This window comes from Colobus angolensis, unplaced genomic scaffold (genome assembly GCF_000951035.1).
Source record: "Colobus angolensis palliatus isolate OR3802 unplaced genomic scaffold, Cang.pa_1.0 Scaffold18, whole genome shotgun sequence".
Classification (NCBI taxonomy): domain Eukaryota; kingdom Metazoa; phylum Chordata; class Mammalia; order Primates; family Cercopithecidae; genus Colobus; species Colobus angolensis.
The window spans coordinates 10113802-10132841 of record NW_012114932.1 but is presented as its reverse complement, the minus strand read 5'-3'; the positions used below and the strand labels follow the sequence as shown (position 1 = coordinate 10132841).

The window sequence follows — 19040 nt, the reverse complement described above, 5'->3', positions numbered from 1 at the left end:
CTCGGCCTCCCAAAGTGCTGGGATTACAGGCTTGAGCCACTGCGCCCGGCCAGGTTGATCTTTTAAAAGTCGGTTTGTTTTGTACTCTTGTTGGTTTTTATTTTAAGATATGTCTCCAAGAACACAGATGTCTCCTTTACAGTGTGAAAATTGTAAAGAATAGCTCAATGCAGTAAAATACTGAGGAGGATGATTGTTCACTGCGGTCTTTAGGGCTCATTCGAATGCCTGCTTCTTAATGTGTGCTTTCAGTGATATCTTCTCACCCATCTGCTCCTAAGCAGGAAGTTTCATCAACCACTGTCCTCTCCAAAATATTCCAAGAAACAAATCTCCTGTGCTAATACCAGGTCTGGCAGTTCAGCTGCAGGCACTATTGGTCCAAATAGGACAAATGTAACTAAGAACTGGACAGCCCAACAGCAAGAAGAGAATTGGTCTATATTTTCTGACAAATGAATGCCAGTGAATGCCAGATGTCACCTAGGTCCGGGAGGAGTGTTTCTGGCAAATTGCTAGGCCTGGAGCCTTTCAACAGGACACATGACCCATTAGGTCTGAGTGTAAACGTGACACTACTTCCCTCAACATCTCTCTGCCTTTTCTTTCTTTCTTTCTTTTTTTTTTTTTTTGAGACAAGGTCTCACTGTGTTGCCTGGGCTGGGATGCAGTGGCGTGATCATAGCTCACTGCAGCCTCGAACTCCTGGACTCAAGTAGTCCTCCTGTTTCATCCTCCTGAGTCACAGACTGTAGGCTGAGACCACCACGCCCAGCTAGTTTTTCAATCTTTTTAGAGACACTGTCTCACTATGTTGCCCAGGCTGGTCTCGAACTCCTGGCCTCAAGCATCCCTCCTACTTCAGCCTCCAAGTCACTGGGATTGCAGGCATAAGCCACTGTGCTTGGCTCTCTCCTCCCCAATACCTTTAAAAATTTTTATTACCAAATATGTCTTTTGGAAAACTTGGCACTGATTCTGCTTACAAGAGATCGTTACTTTATTTTGAAAAAGCATCACTTTATATCATTGAGACAAATTCTTTTTTCTGTTCTACAGGGGAATCTCAAGCTGCTTTCAGACTAATATTCTAGAACAATGAAAGATATAAATAAGTAAATGATACTCCAATAAAATGACACTAAGTAAAGAATCTTTCCCAAGTAGGCATTTTGCTTATTAAGCACCATATTTTATTTGCTACTTTCTCCTGCCAGTGGAGGCAAATAGAAAGCAGTAGTGATTAAAATGTAATCTTCCCGATCAGCTAGAGAAAATGGTGTGATTGTTAAGGAATGTCCCTGAGTTGGCTTTTTTTGCACTCATGCTTTTGGAATGCCTTTCATTTCATGACCAGTTCTCCTTTCTTTCAGAGGCATTTTGAATTCCAATTCTGACCTTCTAAAATGTTAGCTTTCTTAAGATATTTGAATCTCTATGGCTTATATTTTTTAAAAATGATAGACTGGTAAAAATTCAGAATTGGAAAGAGCATTATAGAGCATCTGGTCCGACTGCATAGATTATAAATGGGAAAGCCAAAGTGAGGGAGAAAAGAATTTGCCAAGGCCGCATAGCTCATTGGTGACATGGCTTAGGCTAAAACTTGGTCTCCATGTTGTTGCGTCCTCGGGAAAATGTTCTGTGTTTAGGTCCCTAACTCCTTGTCAACACTGTTAGAAGTGCCACAAATAGTTTGCTCTTTAAAAGGTAATTGGGGCAAAAGTTAGAAGTGTGATCTTTGTAATGTGGAATTACTAAATATAGGTATGTCTTATTTAAAAATAATACACCCTGGATTTATAAAACCCAGAGAAGTGCATTCTTTGGGGGTATTTAAGTATTATTTAGTTCTCAAAGCATTTCAGACATAATTTGATTGAAAAAAAAATTTTCGGCCCACTACAGCCCCCACCTCCCTGGTTCAAGTGATTCTCTTGCCTCAGCCTCCCGAGTAGCTAGGACTACAGGCATGCACCACCACACGTGGCTAATTTTTGTATTTTTAGTAGAGATGGGATTTCACCATGTTGTCAAGGCTGGTCTTGAACTCCTGGCCTTAAGTGATCCACCTGCCTTGGCCTCCCAAAGTGCTGAGATTCCAGACGTGAGCCACCACATCTGGCCAAAAAAAGTTTTATTTACGTGGGGTCTCTTGTCATCGGGGATTCCCTGTGCATATGACTAATTCTTACATTAAACTTACAGACTCCCTGAGGAGTTCATTTCCACAGTGTCCTAGCCTGCCACCAAACAGAGCAACCAGCCAACATTTTCTAAATGAATGAACACATGAGCAAATAAACTTTTTATGAACACATTTATTGTATAGAGTAAGTCATGTACGTATAAATCTGTGTATTTTAACTTTTCTTTTTTTAATACAAAAAAGTCAATCAAATGGGCACTTAAGAATCTCAGAGGAGGCCAGGCACGGTGGCTCACACCTGTAATCTTAGCACTTTAAGAGGCCAAGACAGGCGGATTGCCTGAGCTCAGGAGTTCGAAACCAGCCTGGGCAACACGGTGAAACCCTGTCTCTACTAAAATACAAAAAATTAGCTGAGCGTGGTGGCGTGCACCTGTAATCCCAGCTACTTGGGAGACTGAGGCAAGAGAATCGCTTGAACCCAGGAGGCAGAGGTTGCAGTGAGCCGAGATCGCGCCACTGCATTCTAGCCTGGGCGACAGAGTGAGACTCCATCTCCACAAAAAAGAATCTTGGAGGAGATTCCCAGAGACTCAATTCAAATTAAAAGAAGCACATTTAGCTTGGGATACTCTGCTGAATGAGGACTTTCTATGACCACATCCAAGAAGTTAGTAAGTTTATGATTTATGTAGAGGCCAGTATGTCCTGCTAAATACACATGGAACTGAGAGTTAGGGGAGTGAATGAAGTGCCAATTTTCCGTGGTAGGGGAGGTGTCCACTTCCTGGGCCAGCTGGTCCCTGCCTTCTCTGTGATCACTGACCCTCCTTCTAAGCCTGCAGCCAGTATGTTCACCCCCAAACACAGACAGGGTGAAAGGAACAAGGCAAATCTCTTCCTCCTCCAGGGAATGCCAGAGCATGTATAGCCTAGTAATAAGAGAGTGGCAACCTTATCTGGGTACACAATGGCTAGCATGTAAAATATCACAGTAAATTTATTACTAGATAATTATAGGCTAAGCCACTTGACCTCAGAGTCAACTTCCTTCTCTGAAATGGTGATAATACCTAACTGTGCAGAGGTTTCTGATTTCAGACTCGAAGGCCCTCTCTAAGTGTTAGATGTCGTTTCATTGCCAACATTTGCTGTCTTTGGCATCTTCCCCCCCCCCCCCCACAAGAGCGTGTGCAGGGCAGGGCGACTTCAGGAAACACAGGCAGTGCGCTTGGATAGCTTTGATCATTTTGCTCTTGCCATGTTTTAGAGCTGGGAATGGAGGGATCTGGGAGAGGGAGTAGACGACCAGATAGACCCTGAGAGTGTGGGAACCATAGGCGACTGATCCTGCCTTTCAGGATCAAATGAAATCGGCTTGCGTGTCAGCTGAATACAAGCTTCCTTGACCTGAAGCCCATTTAATACTCAGTTCCGCGCATTTCCTCCCTGGCAAGAAAATTAAGGAAAGGGAAGTATTATCCCTAAGTTTAGTTCCATTCCTGTATTTCTTTTTTTTTTTTTTTTTTGGTTTTCTATTTCTTTTTTTTAATTTTTTTTATTTAAGTTCTAGGGTACATGTGCATAACGTGCAGGTTTGTTACATATGTATACTTGTGCCATGTTGGTGTGCTGCACCCATCAACTCGTCAGCACCCATCAATTCATCATTTATATCAGGTATAACTCCCCAATGCAATCCCTCCCCCCTCCCCCCTCCCCATGATAGGCCCCAGTGTGTGATGTTCCCCTTCCCGAGTCCAAGTGATCTCATTGTTCAGTTCCCACCTATGAGTGAGAACATGTGGTGTTTGGTTTTCTGTTCTTGTGATAGTTTGCTAAGAATGATGGTTTCCAGCTGCATCCATGTCCCTACAAAGGACGCAAACTCATCCTTTTTTATGGCTGCATAGTATTCCATGGTGTATATGTGCCACATTTTCTTAATCCAGTCTGTCACAGATGGACATTTGGGTTGATTCCAAGTCTTTGCTATTGTGAATAGTGCCACAATAAACATACGTATGCATGTGTCTTTGTAGTAGAATAATTTATAATCCTTTGGGTATATACCCAGTAGTGGGATGGCTGGGTCATATGGTACATCTAGTTCTAGATCCTTGAGGAATCGCCATACTGTTTTCCATAATGGTTGAACTAGTTTACAATCCCACCAACAGTGTAAAAGTGTTCCTATTTCTCCACATCCTCTCCAACACCGGTTGTTTCCTGATATTTTAATGATGGCCATTCTAACTGGTGTGAGATGGTATCTCATTGTGGTTTTGATTTGCATTTCTCTGATGGCGAGTGATGATGAGCATTTTTTCATGTGTCTGTTGGCTGTATGAATGTCTTCTTTTGAGAAATGTCTGTTCATATCCTTTCCCCACTTTTTGATGGGGTTGTTTGTTTTGTTCTTGTATATTTGTTTGAGTTCTTTGTAGATTCTGGATATTAGCCCTTTGTCAGATGAGTAGATTGCAAAAATTTTCTCCCATTCTGTAGGTCGCCTGTTCCATTCCTGTATTTCTTCATTCTGGCCTCTTAAAAATGTCAAAAATCCCTATTATGAAGGTAAAATATAGCAGTGTGTCAAGAGTATGTACTAAATGATTTGATGGGGCCATTGAGCGCTATTTTTTTTTCCATTTTTAAAATTCAATACTAGTAAATATTCAACTCTGTATAGCATAAATAAAAGCAACTAAAAATTTTTGCCTGTAGCATCATCACCCGGTCCTAATGCCTACTAATATTTTGGTGCGTTTAATGCTAGAATTTTTTATTGTATCTACACACATTTGCAAAAATGGCCTTTCCCTATAGAACTATTATTACTGAGGCTGCTCTGTCACTTTTAATGCTATGTTTTAGCTTTTTAAAAGTGAATAGTATCTATAGTTGAGCTGTCAAATGTATTTAAATTATTCTCTAGTGTTTTAAGTGTATTTTAAAATATGTAAGAAATCTATTTTAAAAATTAATTCGGCTATAAGAAACTTGCAAAATTTTATTCAGATGTTATTTTTCTCAAGTTCATTTTCTTTTTGAACTAAAAGCAGAGAAATGTTGGCCAATAGTCATTCTTTTCATGGCCTCAGCTTGGTAATCTAATAAGGGAGCTTCTCAGATACATATTTCACTATGAAAAAGAAAAAAAAAAAAAGGCATGTTGAGGACACTCACTCTGTATCTGGCAGACAGACTGTGCAGTGAAATAGATAAACAGCAGTAACGCCTTGTCCTGGCCCACAGCAAGAAGGGTAACATTTTACCACTTCAGATTAGGAAAGAACTGCAGATTAATTTAACACAGTCCCTGGTCATTTTGAAACAACTTTGAAGCACCCTATTTTTAATTTGTTTTTAATTCTGTGAAATTACAATTTTAATCTGAAAAGAAAAAGCAATACAGCTCAAGTACCATTTCATGAACCTACTGTAATGATTTCATTCTCTACTTCCTTTCATACACTTTGTCCAAGGCACATAATTAGCATCTTGTCCCATTTTCTTTTTTTATGTGCACCCCACAATGCAACACTGTGTTACATCAGTGCAAAGCACTGCCTTTTTGTTGGGCCTTGCCGCTCAGTGACCTTAAAGTAGTTCCCTGTACTTCTCACTAGGTCCATAGAAGGCTTGTCTGTCTGTCCATCTGGCTTGTCAAATTTCACTTTATTTGTGCTCGGAGGAAAGAAAGAAGCTTCATTTTTTCCTTCTAAATGCCAGACACTCTGTTAGATGTCTTCCCAAACACTGTCTCATCTGCCATCTTTGCCGCTCGGTCGGGTAGGGCGATTTATTCTCGTCTTAGAGATGAGGATACTGGAGTTCGATCAGTTTGGTAACTTCTCAGAGATTGCACAGGGTGAGCGGCTGAGTTCAAACCAGGTCTTCAGATTCCGAAGGAACAGGGCTCTTTCTCCTGTACCCTTACTTAGGGTGCCCTGTATATGTGACTTTTCCAGCTATATGGAGTTTTGAAAATTGTCTTAACTTGGAAAAATGTTTTCCTTTACTGTTTTGGGATGGAAATTTTTATTCAATATATTATATACTTTCCAATCTAATTTCATCTGAAGTTTGATCTTTGGATGACTTAATTTTAGGTGATTTTAGCAAGTAGCTACTGTCCTGTGAGAGCTAGAAAACCAATAATCCCACTTCTTACAATGATTAAGAATAAGTAACACAAAGAAATGATAAATGGTTGAAGTGATGGATCCTAATTACTCTGATTTGAGCATTGTATACGTATATGGGATTAACACTCTGTACCTCATAAATGTGTACAATTAAGTGTCAATTAAAAATAAAATTTAAAAAAATTTTATTACATTCTTAAAAAAGAGTAAGTAGTCTCTATGAATTTGAAGGGGGGCTCCTATGAATAAAGTGACTAGAAAGCTTGACATCAAATTTGGATACTCAGAAGACTCTTTTGGGCTAATTCTTTGCTGTTTCCCAAATGGTCAAGATTGACAGAAACTGTTCTCTAAATAAATTATGCATACAGTACTCATCAATTTTGAATCACTGTTGCATTTTGTTTTGTTTTGTTTTGTTTTGTTTTGTTTTACTTAAGTGAAATTACCAGAAAGATTATTTTCTTTCTCTTCAGGCTCATTCTGCTATTTAGTTAAAGTCAATAGAGAACATAGAGTTTGGCAGGTGATAGGTGCCCAATAAATAGCACTTGAATGAATGAAGAGACCAGTGAGGCCTCTTTCAAAATACATTGACGTTGTGGTTGAGAGTCTTGCTATACAATTAAGTAGCTATAGTCAGTAAAGTGATGTTTTCTTATAAGAACCTTTATTGAGAGTCCAATGATTATGTCATTCTTGAAACAACACTCCCAAGGCAACTACAGATTTCCATCCCAGGAAGCAAGATCCTTGCCTAAGACACTTTTGATTACCCTTGTCAGACTATCAGAGTTAATCAGAACATTCCCATATCCAAGTATGCCATATAATACAGATGGTGTGTGTGTGTGTGTGTGTGTGTGTGTGTGTGTGTGTGTGAAAGACAGAGAGGGAGAGAGAGAGAAATATATTTAAATTGAGGTTGAAATTTGTGGAAAAGTTATGATCTGTATTAAATTCTTTCACTGCTCTACTGAATGTTATGAATTAAAATGTCAGAGAATATGGGTATTTTACCACTGACATGCTTTTCTGGAGCTATCACTAAGAAGCCTGTTTCTTTCTCCAGTGAAGGAGGTAATATGGTCAAACTCAATAGTGAAACGTGACATAAGACAGGGACATACATTCTTAACAAATAAAGTCATTAAAACTTTCAGTTTAAACTTCAGCTCATTTGTTCAAGGCAGTACCCCTAGGGCTCCTGTTTGAACAGCACACAGCTACGTTAGAAGGCAGATTTTTCATTTGCTTCTTTTGATAGATGCCTGAAGTCAAATCCCTTGAAGGATTCTACTACCAAAAAAATCATTGCTCCTCTGTTGGGTAGGTGAGATGGATGATGAAGCTATGGGAAGGAGGTAGGAAATGGAAATGTTAAAGATGCACTGATCAGCACGCCTGGAAAATCTGTACAGGACAGATATGGGAAAGGAGGAATTCGAAATAGAATTCCTAAGGGCTGGTTCATGTCAGAGTAGATTTTAGTCAGATTTGGTGAATTCTGTCAAAGGAAATAATAAGCACTTTTTTTGGCTTTTAAAAAAAGTGTTATTTCACAGAAATTTAAGTATTTCCACAGTAAAGTGTTCTAATTGGAGGATTTTTTTCCCAAGATTATTTTCAGTTTATCTTATTTTTATTTAATAGAACTTAAAGTGAACGAATCCTCCACGTGCATATGTATACAACTGTGTCACCACTCAGATCAAGATGTGCAGCTTTGCTGGTCACTCCCTCTTCCAGCCGCAAAGGTGGCCGTTGTTCTAATCTTTGTCATCGTCCTGCCTGCCTGTCACTTCATGTGAATACAATCATACAGTACGTGCCCTTTTGTTCCTGACACCTTTTCTTCAGTGCTCTACCAAATCTACAGGGCATCATTCTTTTTTTAAAAAAAGTATAATGTCAGTAAAGAAGGGAGAAATACTGTTAGAAAGGGAGAGGGAAATGAATGTGTGTGTGAGGGGTCATAAGGCATTTGATCGCTTGAGGCCAGGAGTTCAAGACTAGCCCAGATAAACATAGTGAGTTTCCATCTCTACAAAAAAAGAAAAAAAAATTTTTTTTTAATTAGCCAAGTGTAGTGGCACATACCTGTAGTCCCACCTACCTACTTGGGAAAATGAGGCAGGAGAATCGCTTGACCCCAGGAGCTCAAGGCTTCAGTGAGCCCTGATAGCATCACTCCATTCCAGCCTTGGCAACAGAGTGAGACCCTGTCTCTAAGAAATAAGAATAAATTGTATTCAGTTCTAAAATACCCCTGCTTCTCCATCACAGGAGTGGGAAATTCAAGTTGGTCATGATTTGGGCTTCCAAATATTAAGAAAAATTCTAGCAAAGTTTACTTCTACCCAAAGTTACTACACTGTCCAAAATGATAGCAACTAGCCACAGGTAGCTATCTAACTTAAAATTTATTTATTATTATTATTATTATTATTATTATTTTGAGACAGAGTTTTGCTCTGTTGCCTAGGCTGGAGTACGGTGGTGCAATCTTGGCTCAGTGAAACCTCCATCTCCCACGTTCAAGCAATTCTCCTGCCTCAGCCTCCCGAGTAGCTGGGATTACAGGCACCTGCCACCACACCCGGCTAATTTTTGTATTTTTGATAGAGATGAGGTTTTGCCATGTTGGCCGGGCTGAGCTCAAACTCCTGACCTCAGGTGGTCTGCCCGCCTTGGCCTCCCAAAGTGCTGCAATTACAGGTGTGAGCCACTACAGCTGGCCTAAATTAAAATTTAAATTAACTAAAATAAAATTAAAGATTCAGTCTCACTATGGCACCCACTTGTGGCTGGTGGTGACCGTATTGAACTGTGTAGGTCCAGAGCATCTCCTACACTGCGGAAAGTTCTATGGACAGCTCTGTTTAGAATGTGGGGTCTTCGCTCCCTACCTTTCTACCTCTTCTTCTCCAGACACAAGGGTGTTATTATGGTGGGCTTCATTTATTTTTTCATTGTAAATTATCATTTAATTCTGTGGTTCTCAGACCACAGATCACCATACAAGCTTCTGTCTCCCACATTATCCCTCAACCTGGGGGAAAAAAATAAGTGGTTGCGACACTATGCTGAACTTTTAATTTCTGGAAGGTACCATGCACTCTCCCACTTTGGAGCCTTGGGAATACCACTTGGGACTCTCCTTCCAACCTTCCGGTGTTTGTTAACTTCTCAGTTCTCAGTCTCTAGGGATCCTTCCCCATCCTTCCAGCCCCCAACCGTGGGTTAAATGTCCCCTCCATCAGCTGCCATAGTAGCCCGGCCTTCCTCTGTCCTGATTGTAGTCGCATGTTTCATGGGCTCTCTTCTACTGAACAGCAGGACTGGTGAGGCCAGAGACCAGCCTGTTTTGTTTACTCTCGTTCACTTATCATTTGGAACAATGCCTGGCACTCAAGAGATGTTAATAAATGTCATGGGCTGGGCTCAGTGGCTCACACCTATAATCTCAGCACTTTGGGAGGCCGAGGCGGGCTGATCGCCTGAGCTCAAGAGTTGGAGACCAGTCTGGGCAACATGGTGAAACCCCATTTATACTAAAAACATGAAAAAAATAAATTAGCCAGGTGTGGGGTGGTACACTCCTGTAGTCCCAGCTACTTAGGAAGCTGAGTCGTGAAAATTGCTTGAACCTGGGAGGCGGAAGCTGCACCAAACTGTGATCATGCCACTGCACTCCAGCCTGAGTGACAGAGGTGAGACCCTGTCTCAAAATAATAATAAAATGTCATGGTCCAGGCCTGGTGGCTCATTCCTGTAATTCCAGCACTTTGGGAGGCCTAGGTGGGAAGATCAGTTGAGGCCAGGAGTTTAAGACCAGCCTGAGCAACATAGCAAGACCCTGTGTCTACAAAAAAAATGTTTTTAGTTGGCCAGGTGTGGTGGTGCACACCTGTAGACCTAGCTACTGGGAAGACTGAGACGAGAAGATCACTTGAACCCAGGAGCTCAAGGCTGTGGTGAGCTATGAATGTGTCAGTGCACTCCAGCCTGGGCAAGAGAGTGAAACCCTGTCTCTAAAAAATAAAAATAAGTAAAAATGTTTTGAAGGAGAGAACAATGGGCTGCACAGGGGAGGAGCAGTAATCAAGTAGCTTCGTGTTAGGACAGGGTTCGTCTCCTGGATTCTTCCTCTGTATTCCGGAGGGAGTTTTGGCACAGAGCGCTCTGCCTGAGCAACGGGCAGAAATCGAAATAGTCTTCAGCACTCTGAGTTGCTTCTTCGGCAGTGTAATGGCGCATCCAAGTCACTTGCACTCTTTCTGGTTAAAGGTTATGGTTTTCCTTTCTCTAGAAGAAATCCTGAAAGACATACACAGACTAAGATGATGATGGGAAGGTAGAGTTGAGTACGATGATGGAACAACAGAAGGCTCTGCTGCATCTCAGCGGGTAGCCATGCTTGGCATCCCTGGCCAAGGCCCCCCAAGCCAAACAACCTCGCAGGGAAGCAGCTGTGTAACAGGAAGGATTCCTTATCAAGACACGTGGCAGAAATCCCACTTCAAACTCGCTTTACAAATACAGAAATTTATTTTCCCAAGTCACAGGAAATCTAGAGGTGGGAGGCTGAGAGATGGCTGATGCAGTGTGTCAACAATGTCAGCGAGGACCTGGCTTCCTTCCAGCTCTCAGCTCTGCCATCCTGGGCATTGGCTTCATCCTTAAACTGGCAGGGAGATGGCAGCTGCAGGTAGCAGCGTCCCATCCTGGACTTCAGTGTCCATCTAGGTAAAGTTGAGAAAGTGTAAGCTCCAGCTACTGGCCAAGGAAAGAGGTTGCCACAACTATGTTAGATGAAGCATCTGGAGTCAATGGGATAGATATTGAGCATCAACTCCAACGTCTATTACAAGTGCCCGGACTCTCAGCCCCAAATATCCTCCCCCAATACCAGTCTGAGGATTTTAAAAGTTCTTATATATCAGGTACAGTGGCTCACACCTATAATCCCAGTGACTTGGGAGGCTGAAGCAGGAGGATTGCTTGAGGACAGGAGTTCAAGGCCAGCCTGGGCTACACAGTGAGACCCCTGTCTCTAAAAACGTTAAAAATAAAAAATTAGGCCTGATGTGGTGGCTCATGCCTATAATCCTAACACTTTGGAGGCCGAGGCAGAAGGATCACTTTGAGCTCACAAGTTCAAGACCAGTCTGGGCAACATGGCAAAAACCTGTCTCTACTAAAAATAAAAAAATTAGCTGGGCATTAGTGGCCTGTGCCTGTAGTGTCAGCTACTCAGGAGGCTGAGGCTGGAGAATCGCTCGAGCCTGGGAAGTGGAGGTTGCAATGAACTGAAATGGCGCCAGCCTGGGTGACAGAGTGAGATACTATCTCAGTAATAATAATAATAGCCAGGTGTGGTGGCACATACCTGTAGTACCAGTTACTTGGGAAGCTGACGTAGGGGGATCACTTGATCCCAGGAGTTTGAGGCTGCAGTGAGCAGCTTTGATCACATCACTGCATTCCAGCGTGGGCAACAGAGAGAGACTGTCTCTTAAAAAGAAGTTCTTACAATCTGCCCCATATGGAAAATACCAAGTGAAGTGAAAAGCCCTGTGTTAACTAATATCAGTTAATGCCTTAGAAATGAGCATAGCCAGAGCAACCCTGCAGAAAGAGGAGAACATCCAGGATGGGGAGAGCGCCTAGGAGAACGAAGAGGGCTCACCAAAGGAGGGCAGTTCTAATCCTTGCCCTTAAGGGTCAGTCCCCACCCCACCCCACCCCCACCCTGAGCTGAAAAAACACTGGTTTAATTTTAAATTTAGCAATATCCATTGCATTTATGACTTACAATGTAAATGGTATATATTCTGAGAAATCTGGAATGCTTCAACCGATCAGTTACGCTTTCATTTTTTTCTCTTTCTATATAGACCTGGCAGTGTTAGAGCCGTGCTGAATGAGGTCACAGTCTAACGACAATATTAACCCTGCAAATCTGTTCATTTTCGCCTGAGCACCCTCAGGCAGGATAGAGAATGTGTCCAATTGAAAAACTATTACAGACTCTGCTGCACTGTGATGGGCTAAAATGTAACAGGGAGGGAGGTGTGTGTGTGCCTGTGTGTGTGCGCATGTGTGTGTGTGTGTCTGTCCCAGGGAATCATTTTCTAAAAGGAAGTCAGTATGTATCTGTTAAAAGTGGAGGTTGTATGATAGCATTTTTAAAGGAAAAATGTGTTTTCTGTCATCCAGATTTTAAAATGCTACTTTTAGTATTTCTGAACCTTACCTGTTTTATATTTACTACCAACTGTCTTGGTTTTTAAATTTTTTTCCAATACCCAATACCCCTTTAACTCTCCTTCTGTGTGTGTTACAAACATCCTGTTGTGTTTTTCAATATCCATTTTGCGTTGTTAAAAATATCTAGAAACATATAAAGAATAATGTAGTAAACACCCTTGAGCCGACCAGCCGATTTAAGAACTAAAACATTAACTCTTTTTCTATAACTGTTTCTAGGCTGTGTTAATTCAGCATGTAGAAACACATAACACAGATGGTAAACATTTTGCGTAAAGGCCCAGTCACCACCCCATTCACAGTAGATGTTGAGTTTCAGAAAGCATGTGCATTCACAGTCTTGCTTGGACATGTGGTTAATGCTAAGTGGTCTAACAGTTGTGCCTCAGGTAACTCCTGAAGCTGTTCCAGATCATAAAATCTATGATGTTTTGCAAATTTATATTTTATCATGCTGCGTTTTATGCAGAAAAACTAGATGACTTCCCCTTTGTGGTCTCCATCAAAGGCATTTTTCAAAATCCCTGGCTTTGCCATACATTGTGCCTTATTCCTGGCTTTGCCATATATTGTTTGCATGTTTGAAAACAATCTTAGGCTAAATTATAAATCTGAGAGTATACGTGCGTCATTGGTGTTACAGAATTCGTACATAAATGCTATTTTAGCTTATTCTTCAGTTAGATACTCTAAATGTTTGATCCCTTCATTGAATACCAGAGACCTATCTTTACTTGTCTGTGGTCTGGGCTCTAATTTAAAAGCAAACAACCATGTTTTGATAGCATTTGAAATATTTATATTGTATCCATGGAAAGGATGTAATAATTTATTTTCTCAAGAGTATAGTTTCTGCCCGGGTGAGGTGGTTCACGCCTGTAATCCTAGCACTTTGGGAGGTTGAGATGAGCAGGTCGCCTGAGCCCAGGAGGTCAAGATCAGCATGGGCGACATGGAGAAACCCTGTTTCTACAACAAACATAAAAATTAGCTGGGCATAGTGGCAGGTGCCTGTAGTCCCAGCTACTAGGGAGGTTGAGGCGGGAGGATTGCTTGAGCCTAGGAGGTTGAGGCTGCAATGAACCATGATAACACCACTGCACTCCAGCCTGGGGACCCTGTCTCAAAAAAAAAAAAAAAAAAAGGTACAATTTCTTAAACATGTTCTTGCTGCCAGCAGGTGATATCCTGATTCTGGTCTGTTTGCTCACCATTGCACCTTCGCTTGTGCGACTGCACATTAACGTCTGCCTCAGTTACACTTTGGGAACTTGATTTCTTCAAGAAGTCAGGCATACAGAAGAGCAGTTCGCTTGTGGTCCATGAGCAGGCACATATTTATCATTTGAGAGTATATTCTGTTGACTGATAAATTTGTGGTACCTCTTTGCGAGGTTGCTTTGAGTATGTGAGCTGATGGCTAGACCAGTATGCTCTCTTTTTCCTGATTTGAAAAAGAAAAGTTTAAGAAAACATTTTGTAGAACACAGGTGTCAGAGGTCTGTTTTTATTCCAAGTGCATAGCAATGAGGAAGTTTTCAAAGAGAGGGCTAACCCATATGCATTTTATTTAGATATGTATTGTTTGAAGTGTTTGATTGTTGTTTTATTTGGAATGATTAGACTTTTCATATCATACTAGTTGCGATTTGTCAATTGATAAATGCAAGAATTTGTTAGTATAATAAGCCTTCATAGTCCTCAGAGTTATTTGAAGTGAACATTAGTTCAGCTCCTTATTTCTGAGCATGTGAAGATTTCCTTTTCTTTAATACAGAATTTGTTTTTCTGATACTCATTATAACAAAAGCAAGAGCTTGCCGGTGTTTCAGGTTTTATTACTGAATGAGTATCGTTAATCACTTGTTCATTCCTTATGCTATATGTATTTCCTATCTTTCTGCTGTAAAGAGAAAAAGTGTCTAAACTTGCTTATCTCTCTGTAGGACAGTCGGCCCAATATGTCAAGACCTCTGATCACTAGATCCCCTGCATCTCCACTGAACAACCAAGGCATCCCTACTCCAGCACAACTCACAAAATCCAATGCGCCTGTCCACATTGATGTGGGCGGCCACATGTACACCAGCAGCCTGGCCACCCTCACCAAATACCCTGAATCCAGGTAATCTGAAAAACTGAAAAATCAGACTCTGACGTGCATGTATTTGATAACCTAACTGTTTTTCCTTTGACCAGCATAGCAGCGTAGCCTCGTGGAGGCAGGGGGCAGGACGTGAAAGTGCTGCGTGAGCCACCCTGCTGCCTAGGCTAGACGTCTCAGACAATGGCTGGACGTCTTCAAATCAGGATTGGACCCGCAGCTTAGTCGAGTCCATGTAAAAATGTCACAGGAGAATGGAATACTGTGATATTTTGCTCTACAATGATACTCATAATTCTCAATGTAGTACAAAAAAGATGGTGATTTCTCCCCAACACCTTTGTTCCTTCCTTCTTTAAAAACATGCTTTCTTATAGGTTCTGATAATTTTATAGGAGATGAGCTGGTTCATCAACTTGTGAACTAGAAAAAAAAAAAGAGATTCTCAGCAGTTAGGCATTATATTTAGATCTGTATGCAAAAATCCAAGAAACCAAAATAGTATAGTTTTAAAAAAATGAAGGGCCATGGAACTTACGAACTTAAGGTAGATAAATAAATATACAAATTGTTTACAGACAGAGGGTGATTTACAAATAGGCAGTATACATTTATGTTTATGACTTATCTCCTCCCATGCCCCTGCCCACCCATTTCTTTATTATTATTATTATTATTATTATTATTATTTTGGAGCCAGGGTCTTGTTCTGTCGCCCAGGCTGGAGTGCAGTGGTGCAAACATGGCTCAATGCAGCCTTGACCTTCTGGGCTTAAGTGACCCTTCCACCTCAGCCTTCCCAGGAGCTGAGAGCATAGGTGCATGCCCCCATGCCCACCTAATTTTTTATTTTTATTTTTTGTAGAGACAGGGACAGACTATGTTGCCTAGGCTGGTCTTGAACTCCTGGCCTCAGCAATTCTTCCATCTCAGCCTCCGAAAGTGCTGGGACTATAGGTGTGAGCCACTGCACCTGGCTAATTTTTTTAATTTTTTGTAGAGATGGGGTTGCACTATGTTGCCTGGCCTCAGGCAATTCTTCTACCTTGGCCGTGGCCAAAGTGCTGGGATTACAGGTATGAGCCACTGCACCTGGCCCCAACCACCCATTTCTAAAGGAGTTTCAAAGAAATAATTTCCTTTCTACCCTGGGACAGCCCTCCTGGCTCTGCCCCAGATTTGGGGGCTATGCCCAGATCCTGTAAAGGAAGTTTTTTGCTGGTGGATAGGGGAGGAGGCATGCACTCATGTGGGGTAATATCAGGAAACAGGGTGGTTCTCTGTTGCTGATGACAGGAACTGGAAACACACTCCTTGAGCTTCAGAAGGGCACATTTTAAGTATCTTACGAAGTGACAGATAACAGCTTACAGCCTAAGTAGACAGCACTGACATAAAAGTCACTGTCACCTTGCATACTACATGAGGGCCGACTTTTTTGTTTTTTGTTTTAAAATCTCACTCCATTACTTGATAATTTATGAAAGAATGTGAAGGTTGGAAAGAAGAAAGATGAAATGTTTTCTCTCTTAATTTCCAGATTTAATTTCTACAATAGAAATGCTTTAAATAAAATAGATTTCCATTGTTCAATTATCCAAAAGACTATATACTTTAAAATGAAATGATTGTATTAGTCATCTATTACTATTATTTAGTCCCTACCTTCCCTAAGTATATTGGAATAAGGACTACAAAAAATCATTTTATAATAATGGCTTTATTTTTCAAGAATTTTGTTATATAAGTGGTGTTCTTTTAGAAAATGCCTATTTCCATTCCTTCCAACCCTCTGTTAATACCACTATTAACTACAGAAAATCACAGCTGCCTCTTTAAATGAGCACTTAATTCTAGGGTTTAAGTCACAAAATGCATATTAAGAGACAAAAAGCAAACCTTAAACTGTAGCAAGATTTACTGGTCTGATCTGATGGCCTTTTGCTTCAGTTTTTTTAAATTAAACCTTGAGATAGGAGGGAAATTAATAAAAACTACATTTTCTGTGACTTAAGCAATTGGTTTCCTTCTATGTTCGTTGTAACTGGGTGGGTCTCCTTCCACTGACTCCTTCCCCCCAGGGTTTAGCCCCTAGGAAGCTCCCTGGTATCACTTGGTCGGCTGGCCACAGTAGAAGATAGAGGGAGAGAGGCTCTATTCGTTCAGTTCCTATCTCTCAAATAATTTGTTACTTTCATCATTCTGTCACTATATATTATGAGGTAAAGACTTCATATAGTGTCCCATTTGGAGATTCTTTCTCAGTCCATCTTTCCGTGGATATTTCTAAGAGTCTACTTTTGTTCCTTCTTATCCACACCCTGAAACATGCATCAAATAGCATGGATCTCATCACTTTCTTTACCTGCGCTGTGTCATACAGTAGTCAGTAGCCACGTACAGCTATTGAGCGCTTTAAATGTGGCCAATCCAAATTGAAATATCGTCTAAGTGTGAAATATACACTGATTTTTAAAGACTTAGTACCCAAAAAAGTAAACTCATAATTTTTATATTGATTTCATGTTGGAATGATAATATGTTGAGTTAAATAAAACATATTATTAAAATTAATTTCACTCGTTTCTTTTGATTTTTTAATGTGGCTACTAGAAAATGTAAAATTACATGTATCTTGCTTTTTATTTCTGTTGGACAGCGCTGAACCATGAAACAGATGTTTTTATAAAAGCATTTCACTAAACCTACCCCTCCCCCAACCTGATACTGAAATACATCAAAAAGTGAATGTCTCTTTCACCAATGTAATTAGAAAAGATAGAATTGTTGATCTTCCTTTCCTAGACTTTCCCTCTGCTTTCTGTCACCAGTGAGTCCTAGTATCATGGGAGCAACAGCAAAAATAATTTGTGATTCATTAGTTCTAGGATTGGATGCTGGCAAATGGCTAACAGTTCTTTGGCTATGGAAAGGTCTAATTTCTGAACACCTGTCGTCTCTCATGTAAAATAGGCACAAATAGGTCTCCTTGCAAGGTTATTGGGAGGATTAAATGTGATTATGAAAAGCACACCATGGCCCTGTGCCCAACACATAATATTGTCTTCATACTTAATCTTCTGCCAAACCCAGGAATTGTTTCTTTTCAAACTGCCTTTCAAATTCCAAATATTTCCCATTTCTTGCTTTCCTAGCCATGGAAACAGCTTTACATCTGGATTCTTGCCTGGATGACTCCCATCTCGGGGGACTCCTGGCCTGCACCTTCTCCTTCTTTATCTTAAATACCCAAGCTAGTCACAAGTTCCAATACATCCTTATCATTAGGAGATATCTTTAAGAATTTATCAAGACTCTTTGAAACAAGCCTTACAAAGTAACCTGTGTTTCAGCTGCTAATACCTAAAGCAAATGACACTGCTCAGGTAACACTGGTTTTGCTGTTGAATTGACCACCGGGTATTGCTTTGTTTCCTCTTGGGTTTTGGGGGGCATATTTCTGTAGGTAATTAAATGTTCATTTCAAAGCAACATCCAATTTAATGGGACCCATACACAAATTTTAGTAATCAAAGATACAGAGAACTAGTTCTTCATGCTTTTCCCATAGACATCAGGTGCTCCTTCCAATTACTGGGAAAATCTCTTGCATCTTATTAACCTCTCTTGGATAAATCCAAGGACATTAGGTTGCCCATGGCCATGGACTCACAAATAACTCCAACTAGTTTTGTAGATTCTGGGGTGCTTCAAACCCTTCCTACCCTATGGGACCATTCTCTGCTCCACCCTCTTGGATTCCCTGGTTCCGCTCTCACCTACCTCTTCCTTAGTGTCACCCAGAGGATAGGAGGGCTTTTTCTAAGATTTCAAGGGAAAGACTTGTAGTTTAATAATACTAATTTGTATGTAACAAGTGACCATAAAAGATGTAATATTATCTTTCTACAATTTCAGAGGTCCTGCAAAGAACCTTTACTCCATTTTGAAATGTTGTAGGTGTTTTTAAAATTCTGTCTCTACTTAACCTATCCTCTTGGCTAAAGAGCACCCTTAGAACTTTGTCCCCCAAAAGTAGTATGGTGGACTATATAGCTAAACATTAGAAGCACCTGGGAAGCATTAAAAAGCCATGCAAGGCCCTGCTCCAGACCAATAAATAGGAACCTCTGCAGTTTTCCAAAGAGGTCTTGATTCTCACCATCTGGCTGTGAATGGCACCAAGATGTATGATCCCTTCTAGAGAATGTGGGCCTCTTCCTCAATGAATATTTCATGTATCTCATAATGGCTATTTCACCAAAAGAAAATAGCTTTCAATCTTCATTTCTCTAATTACCAAGGTTACCAGTGGTTCCAGTGTGTGTGTGTGTGTGTGTGTGTGTGTGTGTGTGTGTGTGTG

General features: G+C 40.8%; 1 protein-coding gene across 1 annotated transcript in view; it reads left to right on the top strand.

Annotated features, from left to right (window-relative positions):
* The window catches only part of KCTD1 (potassium channel tetramerization domain containing 1), a 195453-nt gene that overhangs the window by 129750 nt on the left and 46663 nt on the right, over positions 1-19040 (top strand). The window contains exon 3 of the mRNA XM_011939291.1: positions 14520-14698. Coding sequence (XP_011794681.1) covers positions 14535-14698 — 164 coding nt within the window. The 5' untranslated portion in view covers positions 14520-14534. The remainder of the gene's footprint in view (positions 1-14519; positions 14699-19040) is intronic.